The sequence below is a fragment of the Neolamprologus brichardi genome, chromosome 7 (assembly GCF_056152115.1).
Source record: "Neolamprologus brichardi isolate AB-2024 chromosome 7, ASM5615211v1, whole genome shotgun sequence".
In the NCBI taxonomy this organism is placed as follows: domain Eukaryota; kingdom Metazoa; phylum Chordata; class Actinopteri; order Cichliformes; family Cichlidae; genus Neolamprologus; species Neolamprologus brichardi.
In genome coordinates this window covers 45,505,797-45,521,193 of record NC_142110.1, presented here as the reverse complement: position 1 = coordinate 45,521,193, position 15,397 = coordinate 45,505,797, and the positions used below count along the sequence as shown (strand labels likewise).

The window sequence follows — 15,397 nt, the reverse complement described above, 5'->3', positions numbered from 1 at the left end:
TGCCCGCCCCTCCAGTGGCCCCCTCCATGCAGCAAAGTTATCCTGTAATCCTTAGCAGAAAAACTGTATGTTTCCACCTCCATCCTTGACTGTGGGGATGTTTTTCTTTGGGTCATACTTAGCATTTCTCTTCCTCCAAACACGGTGGGCTGAGTTAAGTTCGGTTTCATCTGACCGCAGCACTCTCTCCCAAGCCTTCTCTGACTCCTTAAGATGTTCACTGGCCTGCACATGTGCCTTGTTCTGCAAGGGGTCCTTGCTGGCACTGCAAGATATCAGCCCATACAGCGTAGAGTGTTACCAATAGTATTATCAGTATTACCGTGGTCACAACTGCCTTCAGATGTTTAACAAGCTCCTCCCATGTAATTTAGGTCTGATCCACCATCATAATCTACTCACCCCATGAAGCAAGATCTTGCATCCAGAATGCATCCAGAATGAGGGGGACTGGTGACCATTTCATATCATTGCCATTTCCAAATAATTGCACCAACAGATGTCACCTTCTCACTAAACATCTTGCTAATGGTCTTATAGCCCACTCCAGCCTCGTGCAGGTCTACAATCTTGCCCTGACATCCTTTGACAGCTCTGACAGCTGATGGTTGAGAGGTTGTAATGGAAGAAACAGAGTTTTTTGGCAGGTGTGCTTTATGTACATTACAGGTTCTCCAGTAGTAAATAAATAGTAAGTAAATAAATGAATAAAATAAATTGAATTGAGTAGCTACAATTGATTGACTGACTGTAATCTCGGCCCCATTGGACACACAAACAATCTGTGGGAACCAAAATCCTGACTGGGTTGTAGGCAATCAAATGCTTCTTCACTGAATGACATGCAAATCAACTTTTATGTAATGTCTTTTTTTCTGGATTTTTGCTTTATATTCTGTCTCTCTGCATTAAAATCAAATGGCCAAATAATGAGGGACTGTTCACAAATTTAGCACTGGATCAAATAACTATTGCCCTCAGTGTAAGGCCTCCTGCTTCTCTTAAACCATCTGCTTCTCCTACTACACGACGGGGGAGTGTTTCAGGTTTTTCAATAGAATGAGGCCCTGGGTTCTTGCGTGATGCCTATCGGGGACGTGATGTAACAAGTGAGGCAGGGCGCCACCTCCCGATTCTGACATACCAGAGCGCGCTCATTACGCAACACTCCAAATATCCAATCGGCAAAGAAGTCTGCCGGTCTCAGTCTGCGTGCAGCTGCCGCTCAGAAAGGCGAAGAAGGCATGTCGTACACTAAGTTTGTAGCATCCTTGGTCAGTGCAAACTCCGGCAGCATCCGAAAACTGCGGATTTCGCCTGCGAGATGCCGCTCAACAGTCGCATCCACCAAAACTCGAGAAGAGAAGGAGCAGCAGCAGCAGACGAATGGCTGCACCGTGGTAGAGGCTGCGCCGGTTGAACTCATCAGCCAGTGTAGAAAAGCTACCAAAGCTCCGCTGAGTAAAACCCATATCGACTTCGAAAACACACAGGAAGCCTATAAGAGCAAAGGTAATATTGAGCTGCTCCGGAGTCTGTTGGTCTTCAAGCTGTGTACGTTTGACATCCTGGTTGACAAGAACAAAGAGGTGAGTTGACGGGACTGATCGGCCCGATAACGCATCCTCTGTTAACCCTACACACACGTGCGTCCAGATCAGCACCAAACCGGTGCACCGCTTTACCAAAGCTCAATGAACTCTCCGCGTTGGCGCGCTATGAATGTGTTTCCGCTTTTGACTCGTCGAGGTGAAAATGTAAAAGGGGCTGTAAACCACTCAGGCAGAGTAACCTGTTGTTTTTCTTGTCCCTGTCATGTTTTCAGTTGATGGATCTGAGCAGGAAGCTGCTTGGACAGTGGATGTTTGAGAAGCTGATGAAGATGACCTTCTATGGGCAGTTTGTGGCAGGGGAAGACCACAACTCCATCAAACCGTTAATTCGGAAAAATGAGGCCTTTGGTGTGGGGGCAGTTTTGGACTACAGCGTGGAAGAAGACCTGACACAAGAGGAAGCGGAGAAGAAGGAGATGGAGTGAGTAGCAAATACACACGTAGGCTGATTTCTCCTTAAGGACTGTGGTGCTCTCTCTGTGGAAGAGAGATCCTCTCCATTACTTGTCTCCATGTGTGGCTGTAATAGGAGCAGCACACTAGGAAGAGCAGCTCCAGGACTGAAAAAAATCACAGTAATGGATATTTTAGCAGTGTTAGTACAACAAGTTCATTAAAAGACTGAGAAACTGTAGTACGTGTATTACCTGATTTGTATTGATATCTTTAATAGTGAATTAAATGAGTAATTTGACTGTTAGTTTCCACAGAAGTATTTAGGTCTATGTCTCCATGCATATAGCTCATGTTTTAGAGCCTCTCCTCTCATTTTGCCTCTTCTCTTCGGCACATTAACTAACCATATGCATATATCAAAAAAACGTAGTTGTGATATTTGAAATGCTCTTGGTTGACCATTGCCTGTGTCTCTGTACTAAGTTGTCCCTCTGGAAATTATCACTTAAGTTCAAGTTATGTGTCCTACTTGAGTGTCAAAACTATTCCACTGGGCTGCACTTTGATATCAGTGTCCTCTTATCTTATCACCTCACAGACGGCTTCTGTTAGGCTTTTTATCAAAGCAGTGCCAGTCATAACATGTAATGCTTTATAATCAAAACCTAATTTGTCAGTGTTATTCTCAGGCAGTTCAACAGTGCTTGTCCTCTATTGGCTCGCTAAGACAGGCCTCCCTGCTCTGATTGGTTGAGCCAGTTTTTCAGAGATGGGCATCATTGAAAGGCCTCATGGGTTGCCATGAGAGTTGCTTTCAGGAGGCACATTGAGGCTCACTAGCAAGTGTTACACAATATTCTGTGATTGAAAATACCCACAGTGCTCTACTTAGGACTATCCCAACACACAGACACAGGAGGAACTAAACTGCTTTTTCTGATAAAGACCAATGATGCCTCATCATGCTAACTAACAGATTCTAACACTAAGGATATTTCCTCTGTACTTTTTTTTTACAAGTTCTAAAAAAAAAAAAATCTGTTAATTTAAAAAAATAATCAAAATCTAGTTTTGATTTTTATTTTGGTTAACTAAAATGTTCTTTCAAATCAAGTTTTAGTTTTTAGTTTAGTTTTTGTTCACCTTGGTTATTTGCCTTTGTTCCCCAATGTGTCTCTCACGTCGCAACATAACTTGAAAAGCAGGTCATCGTCACGGTTGCATAAGATTTCATTGTGACTGTTAAAAGAATGAAACAGTGCCTTTTATCATCATGCAGCCTTCTGTCTTTTTGAAACTTTTCAGACTTTCCACTATTCATTGTCTTATTACTGTTAGTATGCTGTGTTATAAAAGTTGCTATTGATCTGACTGAAAGAAACAAAGATGAGACAAATTTTTTACTGTTCTAATGACAATTCTCTCTCTCTCTCTCTCTTTTTTTTTTTTTACAGTTCATGTGTTTCTGAGGCAGAGAAAGAAAGTCCAGGTATGTGTGTCAGTAAAAAACAAAACTAACAAGCTTTATTTTATTTTTTATTTTATTTTGCATACGTCTCTGACTAAAGAACTGCTGTGGAGTAAGCTGACAAGGCTGAGCTGCTGACTAGTCAGCTGCTTCAGCTGTTCGGTGGTTTAGTATGCATAGTTATGCCTCCATGTAGTCTAGTCAGGATGTTACTGGTTATAACTGGATCTTGTGGGGGCTGAAATGTCAAGTTCAACAGACACTGTGGGGTGAAGCTGGGTAGTGTTTAAGGGGTTGATATTTAATGTGTTTGTGTATCATTTACCTGTTGGCGATCACTCTGAGACAAACTTATTTTATACTTACTTCAAATCAGTCTTTGTGGGAGCTGAATTAAAAGTGCTTATGTGTTACATGCACATTGATTTGCAACCAGAGTGGCTAGTTTTAAATGAATAAAGTAAAGCTTGTTTTTGATATCTATTGTGTTCTCAGTAATTGTAACAAACTAAAAAATGCCCCCCTTTAGGATGGAATTCCTTCTGATGATAATCCATTCACATTGTAGGATAAATGATAGCAGTAAAACTGCTCCTTTTAAATCAAATGCAATCAGTTAAGGCAGCATTATAGCCATCGTGTTGCTTCAGGGCTCTCGGATTCGTCGGAGCTCTCCAATGACCATCCCTGATTTTCCACTGCCTCCTTTTCCTCCCTCGGTTTTCACAAACATATTTGTGTCCATTACAGTTACATCACCTGCAAAGCTTAAAAATAAAACACATGCACCTCCAGGATTTTATGCAAGAGGTATCTTGCATGCTATCTAGGTCCCGAATAACGCTGACTTCTTTGGGGGCAGTCACTGATGCAAGAGTAAAGAAATCATGATTTCTAATTTCTAATCTTTTGGTCAATATTATTTTTATATGTAAGTATGTGTGTGTTAGAATTACATTGTCTAGCCCTATGGGTAGTTCAAATTCCTAATTAAATATTTATTCATAACTTAAACAAATTTATCATTTTATTAAGGCATTTTTTAAAATACATATAGTTGTTATTAATTGTTGCATGTGTGACGATATTCATGCAAAGTTTCGTTCAGATTGGGCCACCTGTTAAGGAAGAGCTTGGGTACATGCAGACATACAGGCATTATGAGCAAGGGAAAATGGTCATTGGTTATTGGTCAGCCATGTTTTCAGAATCTATTTCACAAATTTTTTAGCAAAGTTATTAACCAAGTTATCAAGAAGACACCACTTTTCTCTGCACTGCATTCTCTATATCTGTGATGCTCCACTGCTACATGTGCTCCACAGACTATATCATGAGCTATATAATAATAACAACAATCCTAAATTCCCTCAAAAATCTTGTTCTTATTTGAACATATAGGACAAAATATGCACTGGATACCTTTGATAGACCATTATAGTTACATAGTAATGATGTGTTGTTTAGGCTCTAAATCTCCTTTGTCTGTGAATTGATTATTAATTGTCGGGATATCAAAATCTTGGTGAACTTGAGGGTTTTTTTTTTCATGCAACAAGCCACTAAAGTTGCGTCTCACTTCAGGTGCGGATCATCGTGAGAAGAAGTACAAGGCCCATCGTCAGTTTGGAGACAGGCGCGGGGGAGTTATCAGTGCACGAACTTACTTCTATGCAGATGAGGCCAAATGTGATATGCAAATGGAGACATTCATAAACTGCATTAAAGCTTCTGGTAAGTAGTACAACTGCTTGTTAAGCACAGTTTGGGTTCATTTTAATAGTGTAAAACATAAATACTTAAAAAGTAATTTAACAAAGTAGATTATTTATTTAAAGAAAAAAATCTAATAAAAAAAAGTGACATGAGGTTTGTTGTTTCCTTTCAGGTGGAGCTTCTAATGATGGATTTTCTGCTATCAAAATGACTGCACTGGGTCGTCCACAGTTCCTTGTAAGATTAAAGTTTTTCATTCATTCATTGTTAACTGAAACTTAGTGTCACAGGGTTTAGACTTAAGTCTTAAATGACCTTAATTTAGCAAAGAAATGTAGCAGAAGAGCTAGTCTGATTACAGGAGGAAATCTTTTTTTTTTTTTTTACTTGATCACTTCAAAGTTTTGATCAGTAAAAAAAGTAGTTTTTACATCTCAGTGTCAAAGATTAAAAGATAGTTAAACTGTTTGATTTTTTTCTGTAAACAAGCTACTCTTGTGGTCAGTCAACCCCATTACAAACCCTCGGATAAAACTACTGCTGTTACTTGATAATTAATATGTTGCCCTCTGTTCAAACAGCTCCAGTTTTCCGAAGTCCTGGTTAAATGGAGACGGTTTTTTAACTTCCTCTCAGCGCAACAGGGAAAATCTCAAATGACGGTTTTAGAACAGAAACTGGAGCTGGAGCAGCTCAAGGTGATATGCAAGTTTATGCTCAAATGATGTCTTCATGTCATTTTTTTTTTTGTTATTTTTAAGGTGTTCCAACCTTTATGGTTAACAATAATGAACTGAGGTGTACTCTCATTGTAGGAAAGTTTGACTGAGCTGGGTGTTGGAGCCAAAGATGACATAGAGAATTGGTTTACTGGAGAGAAGCTGGGCCTGTCTGGGTAGGACAGTCACTCATTTGTTCACAATTAATCTCCTTTAACTGCACTTTAATAATCCTTCATCCAAGTTCTTTCTAGTTTTACCTTTATTCAGCTTTTTCTTTTTTGGCTTTATATTCTCATGTCTTACTTCTAGAACAATTGATCTGTTGGACTGGAACAGTTTAATAAACGACACAACAAAGATTTCAAATCTGCTTATGGTGCCAAACCTTCAGGTGAGTCATCATCACATGACGTTTTAGTGGTTTGGAGGGGGGAGAAAAAAATGACTGGATTTCAGCTGATTGGTTTGAATGATCACAGGTGTCGCTTCATCTCTTCGCTGTTTCTTATTCCCTGTGCAATACACAGAGAAGCTGTTACCAGGCACTCCATGTTTGTTCAGCCATTTCCACTGAAGTGGAAAAGATTATCATGCTTGACTGAACGCAAACATAAAGCACCCTTTGCCTTAATGCCTTCCCTACTACTTTTTGTTCAAACCCTTTACTGGCCTTACTAAAAAAAGAATCTGCGGTGGGATTTTAGGAGAGCATCAAGTTAGTTACAGTTAAGATAATATGAACTTAGTAAAGGTAATCTATGCTGTTTTATGTCTACTGATGATAACAGAAATACAACTGTGTTCGACAATCAAATGTCTCACTTTTTTGTACTTGTTCTGCTATTAATCTTGTTATTTCTTCTCATTTGTGGCCTCCTTTGGTCACTTGTTGTCTTATCTCTCCATTTTCACTGTGTCACAGCATTACCTTCCACATTTTAGAAGCTTATAAAGCCAACAAATCCAAACTTTGGAGGCTTTTAAAGGCCAATGAAAAAGATGACTACCTTTTTCTGTTAATTATTATGAACTTTTAAAGTAGATAAAATGCTTCTTGTACATGGCTTTTCTAATTTATGATTTATCTATAGCTATGTTATTAAATTTATGGTGTAATAAACGATTTAAAAACAGCAGCTATGAGCAATAAAACTGGAAAAATGAAGTGCCAACAACAGCAACAGCTTTGTTTCTCACCTTGTCATAAAGTCTTCATTGCTTTGTGGCAACAAGTTAAATTGCCTACCTGGGGGAACATTATGCCCTCCCACCACAAAAGAAAAACATTTTAATGCATTAGAATAGCATGTTTTGGGACTTGTTTTGGGAAGTGCTCATTTCGCATTGGCCATGTAACCAGTATAATTGAGGGCAGCTGACAAATATAGGAAACGTTTCTGGCACCGATGTTGAACTCTTTCCTGCCAGTCACATGGAGATAGAATTTATGGCTTTATATTAATCATAAAGTCGATTAATATTTTTTTGTTTTGGTTGCATAGACCGGCCATCTGGAGCCTTTGCTGAATATATTTACTGAAGAAGAAGAGAGGCAGATGAAGAGAATGCTTCAGAGAGTGGATATTCTGGCCAAGGTGAGGACACTAAGCAACCTGTACCTGCAAATAGTGTGGGCAACAATATAGGGATAGGACACGGTTTTATATGGTGCTTTTTACTCTCTAATTGTTTTTGTGCACTACAGCATGCTGTAGAGAACGGGGTGAGGCTAATGGTGGATGCCGAGCAGACGTACTTCCAACCAGCTATCAGTCGCCTGACCCTGGAAATGCAGAGGAAATTCAACAGAGAAAAGCCAGTCATTTTCAACACCTACCAGTGTTACCTCAAGGTGAAACTGCAGTTTTCTCAATGAAGCTGAACTCGACTGACAAACTAGTGTGTGTTGTGATGATTGTTGCTACTTACTAACCTATCGAAACACACTGAATATACCGATAGTGTTTTTATTTTGCAGTAATTCTTTAAATTTTTTATTAGTTAAAGCAATGTTTTATAAGAAACAGGAAGTTTCTTTGCCAGAGTGCTTTCCAAACTGTGGCACATCAGTTTGTTTACCACACAAAAAACAGTCCCAAATCTGCCAATACTAGTGCCAATTTCTCCCTCAATAATCTGTCCATAAGTAAGGAGGTGAAATGTATTTATATCTCAGCATCCAAGATCAAAATCTGTAAACTGGGTCTTAAGCAGTGTCCACAGATCTTAAGTCCAGTGGGAACAACTTCAACAGCTCCACAACCTCAGAAATACATAATCTCCTTGAGTCCTTAGCCTGGACCGAGGTACCACCAGAAAAATGTTTGTACTTCATGAGAATGTTTTACCTCTCATCCAAGCGGCTTCTTCATTCCTAAAACCAAATGGTAGAGAGTGCCAGTTGTATAATCCCTAGTGTGGGTTGTTGCTTAAGATTATTAATCATGTGCCTCATCACATGAAACAAGGTCTGAGAAATACCTTTCTTTCCAAGCTTATTGCACTACCGTGACCTGGATGACTGAGAACCTACACAGATAGTGGCACCTGACCACAGAGAGTGCTGAAAGTGATCACCGCAATCTTCATCTGCACTCTAAACTTTATGTGCAGTGTAAAGAGAACAAACAGGATTTGATAATTATGACACTTTTCTTGTGATTGTAGTGATGAGGAAGATATAATTACAAGTTAAGAGCTCTCCACATTTTTTCCTTAAATGATATGGCTTTTTATATATATTAAATAAACAAAATATTTTGTGCACATTAATCATGCAATTTTGCATCTACCGATGTTACGATTAGCATAATTGTGGTTATTTTATGCTAGGTTTGGATGCCCTTTTAAGTTTGTGTTGTTAATGGCGTTTAGGAAGCCTACGACAACGTGACCTTGGATGTTGAGCTGTCTCGGCGGGAGGGTTGGTACTTTGGTGCCAAACTCGTTCGCGGAGCCTACATGTACCAAGAGAGAGCCAGGGCGAAGGAAATTGGATATGAGGATCCAATAAACCCAGACTATGAGGCCACTAACAGGATGTATCATAAGTAAGTCTGAATTTTTATCAAGCCGCTTGGTGATTCTGCTAGAAATTGCATAAATCCTAACCATCTGCTCCGCTGTTTGTTTAGGTGTTTGGAGTATGTGCTGGAGGAGATTGAACACAGCAGGAAAGCAAATGTTATGGTTGCAACTCACAATGAGGACACAGTGAAGTTCACCCTCGATAAGTACGTTTTGTCCTTGAGTACTTTACATGTACAGAGACAAAACTCAGATTTAGTTTGAGCATGTACAAATACCCTAAAGCTTTCATTCCTGAAGGATTAACCCTAACAGTCTGAACTCATACTTGTATAACTGCTCAAAGTGAAATATTCCTCGTAAAGCCTCCAAAGCAGCTATAGGGTTAACAGAGAGCGGCGGGATACTATGTTCCACCTCTGATTATGTAACAGTCCTTTAAAATGTGTTTCTCTGTTTTTTTTCTTTTTTTGTTTTTACAGGATGAATGAAATGGGCCTGTCACCCACTGAGAATAAAGTTTACTTTGGACAGCTGCTGGGGATGTGTGACCAGATCAGCTTCCCACTAGGTATGTTACACTCAGCACTAAAGTAAACTGCGTGTTGCGAAATCACCGAGGCACATGACATGTAGGCGTGTGGTCATGTGGTCAAAGACGTACCACTGAAGTGTTGTTCCCAGTGATGTCAATACTACGATATCCAGGCAGTCACTGACCTTGTCTGAGGCCATGTTGACAGCAAACACTTTGAAGTTTAATGCTACTCTTATTCCTGTGAATGATATTAATCATTGTACAAACAGAACATGACATTTATCATCCAGTTTCTTTAACAGCTGCTTCAACTTTATATTTTTAGACTGTTGCTGTTTAAGTCATTTGTTTGATTTTGCAGATGATTAATCCCTCAATACAAAGGAGATATCTATATCTGAGAAACTCACTAAAAGAGGAGTTGGACCTCTGTGTCACTTAACCCTCTCAGGCTCAAATTAAACTTTTTGTTGCTAATGCACAACCAAGTCCTGCAGTGGTACTTCTGAGTAAAATACACTCATAAAATATGTATGTGGGGTAATCAGGTTGTTAGTTTTTAACTGTTGCAAATCGGCAACGCCTGCCTTGAGAGGGTTAACCCTCCCTCTTTTTTTTTTTATTGCGGTTTCGTGATACGACACTGTGCACATGGGCACACTGCTCAGGATTTGTTCGTGATATTGGATATGATACCACCACTGGTTGCTGGGGAAATTCCCCGGCTGGTTGGGAGTGGTCCCTGGTTGCTGGCTCTCACTGGGTAAAACTGGTTGCAAAAAAAAGGTGCTGCACTAAAAAGCTTCCACTAATTGCTTGGATTGCCTGTGGTGTTTATTTATGTCTACTAAAACTCTCCAACTAGTAGCCTAGTGGTAGTTAAAAGCCTACCAAAAATGTAAAAGGTTCGCCTTCAAAGTAAAAGTTTTCAAAAGGTAAAGCTTTTATTTTACAGTTTCACTTCAGCTCGGAAAAGTCCTTCACTTTCAGGCAAATAACGACTGTCACTGACTGCACTCTAGACCTGTGTGGCTCGGCTTGTAGCAATTATTTTCCTCCAGTCTCCAGCTTTCACTCACAATCAGTCGGGGGGATGGTCTCTAAGCCAGTGTGACTGGGGCCTTATTCACTTGATCCTACATTGTCCCATGATTGTTAGTGGTCTGCAAAACCTTAATTTATTAGTTTTATTGCAATTTAAAAGGAATTTATTAGGAATTTGATTTATAGTTTCTTCTGCACCATTCATTACTTCACCTTTTTTCACTGAACATTAACACTCCCCATCCCTCCCCCTACGTTGGTTAGCAGAACAGTCAAGCACACAACAGGACTTTGGCTCATCTGTGTGCTCACAACTTGAAATATTCTGGTTTAAACTGGGGTCTTGCATGATTTCACAGGACTCTTACTTCAACTATTGTGAAACAGGCACAGTTGGACATCACGTAGATTGTGAACTTAAAGACCGTTTAATGTCCAGTCTGACTACACGAGTCATTTGTGTTCCCACATGCACCTCTGTCAGGTGTTGTCTGGAAAGCTCAGGGCTTCAGTGCATGTGTGAATACAACTTGGTACCCTCTGTTTGTTCACTTCATTTGCGATTGTTAGCTTAATGTATTCTTGTATTATAAGCAGAATGTATCGACTGCATGCTGTTATACACCAAGTCATGACACCAAATTCACACATGGTGGTGACCGTGAACACCGAATCTCCTTCTCTTATCTGAAAACAGGCCAAGCAGGTTTTCCAGTCTATAAATACGTTCCATACGGCCCTGTCAATGAAGTAATCCCCTACCTGTCCCGCCGTGCTCAAGAGAACCGCGGGATCATGAAGGGATCCCAGAGAGAGAGGAGCCTGCTGTGGAAGGAGCTGAGGCGCAGACTGCTGGCTGGTCAGATTATCTACAAGCCTGTTTACTAAATCACATTTGCAGACAATATGCAAAATATTTCTGGGCATTCCACCCTTCTTGGTGTACCTCTGTGTTAGCTGCTCTTTGTAGCTGGGACTTGTCTTTCCTGGTTCACTAGACAACAGAGCAAAGACTGTTTTTCAGCTTTACTGACAAATGTTTTAAATATTTAAGTATTCATGCAATACAGTAGTGCTGAAATATTGCAGCAGAAGATGTTAGGTCACATTAAAATGTGATTTTAGTATTTGTTTAACTTTTAAACCGGCCTTGATAATTCTTAAAATCAGCATACATCTAAAACATTTTAAAAATAACTTAATGTGTGTGTATTTCTAAATGGTGGTCTTCCCTGATAGACTGCATTGAGTTATTCAGTGGAAGATAAGAAATTATGTTTGAATGCCAAAGTTGGCCTACTTGTGTGCATAAAAGCCATCCTGTGCTTTTAAAAATTGTGCTCTTTGCATGTTGTGTTAAGTATTGTGTTGAGTTAAAAGATACAAGTGCCTTATGGTTATTTTAAAAAAGCCAGCATTTTTTTTCTTACTGTACACCACTCCAAAGGGTAAACTTTTTTTAATTAGGGATTATGTATGAAAACATAATTACTTTGCATTATAGCAACTTTAATTATATTAAAACTGCACACATCTGTAGTTGTGTTTGTGGTTTTTAATCATAATCAGTTCTATAAAATTGTAAACAATAGATTTTGGATCCCGGGAAAGATGATCCCTGTTTCAGTCTCTCATGTCCACTCCACAAAAGAGGAACGGCAGATCAAATGGAATTATTGCTGCAGATGCCTGCAGGCAAGATAACTACCTAGTCTTTTGAAGCACATGTTTGCAGGAGCAAACCTTCATTTAGCCTCTGATAAAACAAACAGCAAACAGAAAGACTCCGTGTGATCCATTTGAGGAGTTATTAATGTTTTGATGCTTCAGTTGTTGATATCTGCCAGATGGTCTAAATTTCACAATCGGTGAAATCGACGGCATGTTCTGATCCATGAACGGTGACAGATGTTCAAAGCAGAAACACGGGGACTGTTTTGACCTATGTTTCACAATGTTACAAAATCATGCATTCAAGTACTACAAGAACAATTGCACTATTAATATAATATAATATAAGCTGTGGGCGAGGTGAAATGGCATGTGGCTTTTGTGATCATGGGGAAGAATTTTAAAAAGAGGTGTTGTTGTGAGCATCTTTGAATGATTTGTGTTACCTTTAATTTGTCACCCATACAGTTTATTGTATATGTCAATGTCAATTTCTGATGAGAGATGTTGACTTGTGTCTTCTCTTTTATTTTCTTGTTTTATTTCGTCATCACTGCTGTATCAAGATATTATGTACTTGTGTAAATATATGTAAATAAATAAAATAGTTAATGTTAAAAAAAAGAACAAGAAATGTTTGTTTGTTTTTTCTTATTCAGACTGCAAATGTTTATGGTGGTCCTAAAAACTGACATAATTCAGTTCAATTCTCAAATCACTTTTTTTCTATAACACCAATTCACAGCAGTTTGCTTAAGGTGCTTTATACTATAAGGTAAAGACCCTACAAATTTAGAAAGAAACCCCAACATTCAGATCACCCTGTATGAGCAAGCACTTTGTGACACTGGGAGGGAAAAGCTCATTTTTTACAGGAACAAACCTCTGGGAGAACCATGCTTAAGGAGGGGCAGCCATGTGCCATGATCGTTGGGATTGAGGAGAAAGGGGAGAGAGCAGAGAGAGAGACAGGACAAAAGACAATGGGAGACAGAGCTTTTAATAAATACTGCTGATTAAATACAATAGTGGTGTGTAAACGGAGAGTGGAAAGAGATGGGTGAAGAAAATGCTTGGTGCATCATGGTAAGCTCCCCAGCAGCCTAGGCCTATTGCTGTGTAATTAAGGAAGGGTTTATGGTCACTTGATCCAGTCCTAACTATAACCTTGATCAAAAAGGAAAGCTTAAAGCCTAATTTTAAAGTGGGTTACACAACATATTTATTAGATATTTCAGATTTTACATAAAGATCTTTTTTAGAACCATGAACAATAACCTCAGGTCATCCCGGCCTTTATGTCTTAAAGATATACCTGTGCTCATCTGGGTTCATCTGGGTTCAGGGGCAGATAAAGCTGTGTGTCATCTGCATAGCAATGAAATGTCTTCTAAAAATACTTCCTAGGGGAAGCATGTATAATGTGAAGACCAAAAAAAGTACTGGTCCCAGCACAGAACTCGGAGCTAAATTTTGTGTGGGAGGAAGATTCTCCATTTACATGAACAAATTTGAATCTATCAGACATGTGATTCAAATCACTGCATGGTAATTGTTTGAATACCAATGGTGCATTCTAATCTCTGTAGTTAAATACCGTGGACAACAGTAGCTGCACTAAGGTCTAACAGGACAAACAGTGATGAGTCTACAGTCAGAGACTTAAAGAAAACTATTTGTAACGTTCACACCTTCACCTTCTGCACTGCGATGTAGTCTAAATCCTGACTGAAACTGTTCAAATAAACCACTGCTATGCAAATGATCAGTTAACTGTTTGATAATTACTCTTAGAAATCAGTCTATAATTAGCTAAGACAGTTGGATCAAATAACAGCTTTTTATAAGTAATGTTTTAAAATCTGTCACCTTAAAAACCTGTGGAAATAAAAGAAGAATTACTATTTTAAGCTCATCTTTTGCTCCCTAAGAGCTATTTAATATCCAGCTCCTGCCTCAGGCATTCCTGTGCTCATCTGGGTTCATCTGGGTTCAGGGGCAGATAAAGCTGTGTGTCATCTGCATAGCAATGAAATGTCTTCTAAAAATACTTCCTAGGGGAAGCATGTATAATGTGAAGACCAAAAAAAGTACTGGTCCCAGCACAGAACTCGGAGCTAAATTTTGTGTGGGAGGAAGATTCTCCATTTACATGAACAAATTTGAATCTATCAGACATGTGATTCAAATCACTGCATGGTAATTGTTTGAATACCAATGGTGCATTCTAATCTCTGTAGTTAAATACCGTGGACAACAGTAGCTGCACTAAGGTCTAACAGGACAAACAGTGATGAGTCTACAGTCAGAGACTTAAAGAAAACTATTTGTAACGTTCACACCTTCACCTTCTGCACTGCGATGTAGTCTAAATCCTGACTGAAACTGTTCAAATAAACCACTGCTATGCAAATGATCAGTTAACTGTTTGATAATTACTCTTAGAAATCAGTCTATAATTAGCTAAGACAGTTGGATCAAATAACAGCTTTTTATAAGTAATGTTTTAAAATCTGTCACCTTAAAAACCTATGGAAATAAAAGAAGAATTACTATTTTAAGCTCATCTTTTGCTCCCTAAGAGCTATTTAATATCCAGCTCCTGCCTCAGGCATTCCTGTGCTCATCTGGGTTCATCTGGGTTCAGGGGCAGATAAAGCTGTGTGTCATCTGCATAGCAATGAAATGTCTTCTAAAAATACTTCCTAGGGGAAGCATGTATAATGTGAAGACCAAAAAAAGTACTGGTCCCAGCACAGAACTCGGAGCTAAATTTTGTGTGGGAGGAAGATTCTCCATTTACATGAACAAATTTGAATCTATCAGACATGTGATTCAAATCACTGCATGGTAATTGTTTGAATACCAATGGTGCATTCTAATCTCTGTAGTTAAATACCGTGGACCACAGTAGCTGCACTAAGGTCTAACAGGACAAACAGTGATGAGTCTACAGTCAGAGACTTAAAGAAAACTATTTGTAACGTTCACACCTTCACCTTCTGCACTGCGATGTAGTCTAAATCCTGACTGAAACTATTCAAATAAACCACTGCTATGCAAATGATCAGTTAACTGTTTGATAATTACTCTTAGAAATCAGTCTATAATTAGCTAAGACAGTTGGATCAAATAACAGCTTTTTATAAGTAATGTTTTAAAATCTGTCACCTTAAAAACCTGTGGAAATAAAAGAAGAATT

At 39.0% G+C, this 15,397-nt stretch overlaps 1 protein-coding gene across 1 annotated transcript; it reads left to right on the top strand.

Annotated features, from left to right (window-relative positions):
* Nucleotides 1-1,184: 1,184 nt before the first annotated feature.
* On the top strand, nt 1,185-12,829 carry prodha (proline dehydrogenase (oxidase) 1a). The gene is made up of 14 exons (XM_006788884.3): nt 1,185-1,589; nt 1,826-2,034; nt 3,464-3,498; nt 5,062-5,211; nt 5,366-5,430; nt 5,775-5,891; nt 6,009-6,088; nt 6,225-6,306; nt 7,418-7,510; nt 7,621-7,767; nt 8,790-8,965; nt 9,050-9,148; nt 9,425-9,513; nt 11,222-12,829. The coding sequence occupies exons 1-14, from the start codon at nt 1,245-1,247 to the stop codon at nt 11,410-11,412; spliced, it is 1,878 nt and encodes a 625-aa protein (XP_006788947.1). The 5' UTR covers nt 1,185-1,244; the 3' UTR covers nt 11,413-12,829.
* Nucleotides 12,830-15,397: the final 2,568 nt, after the last annotated feature.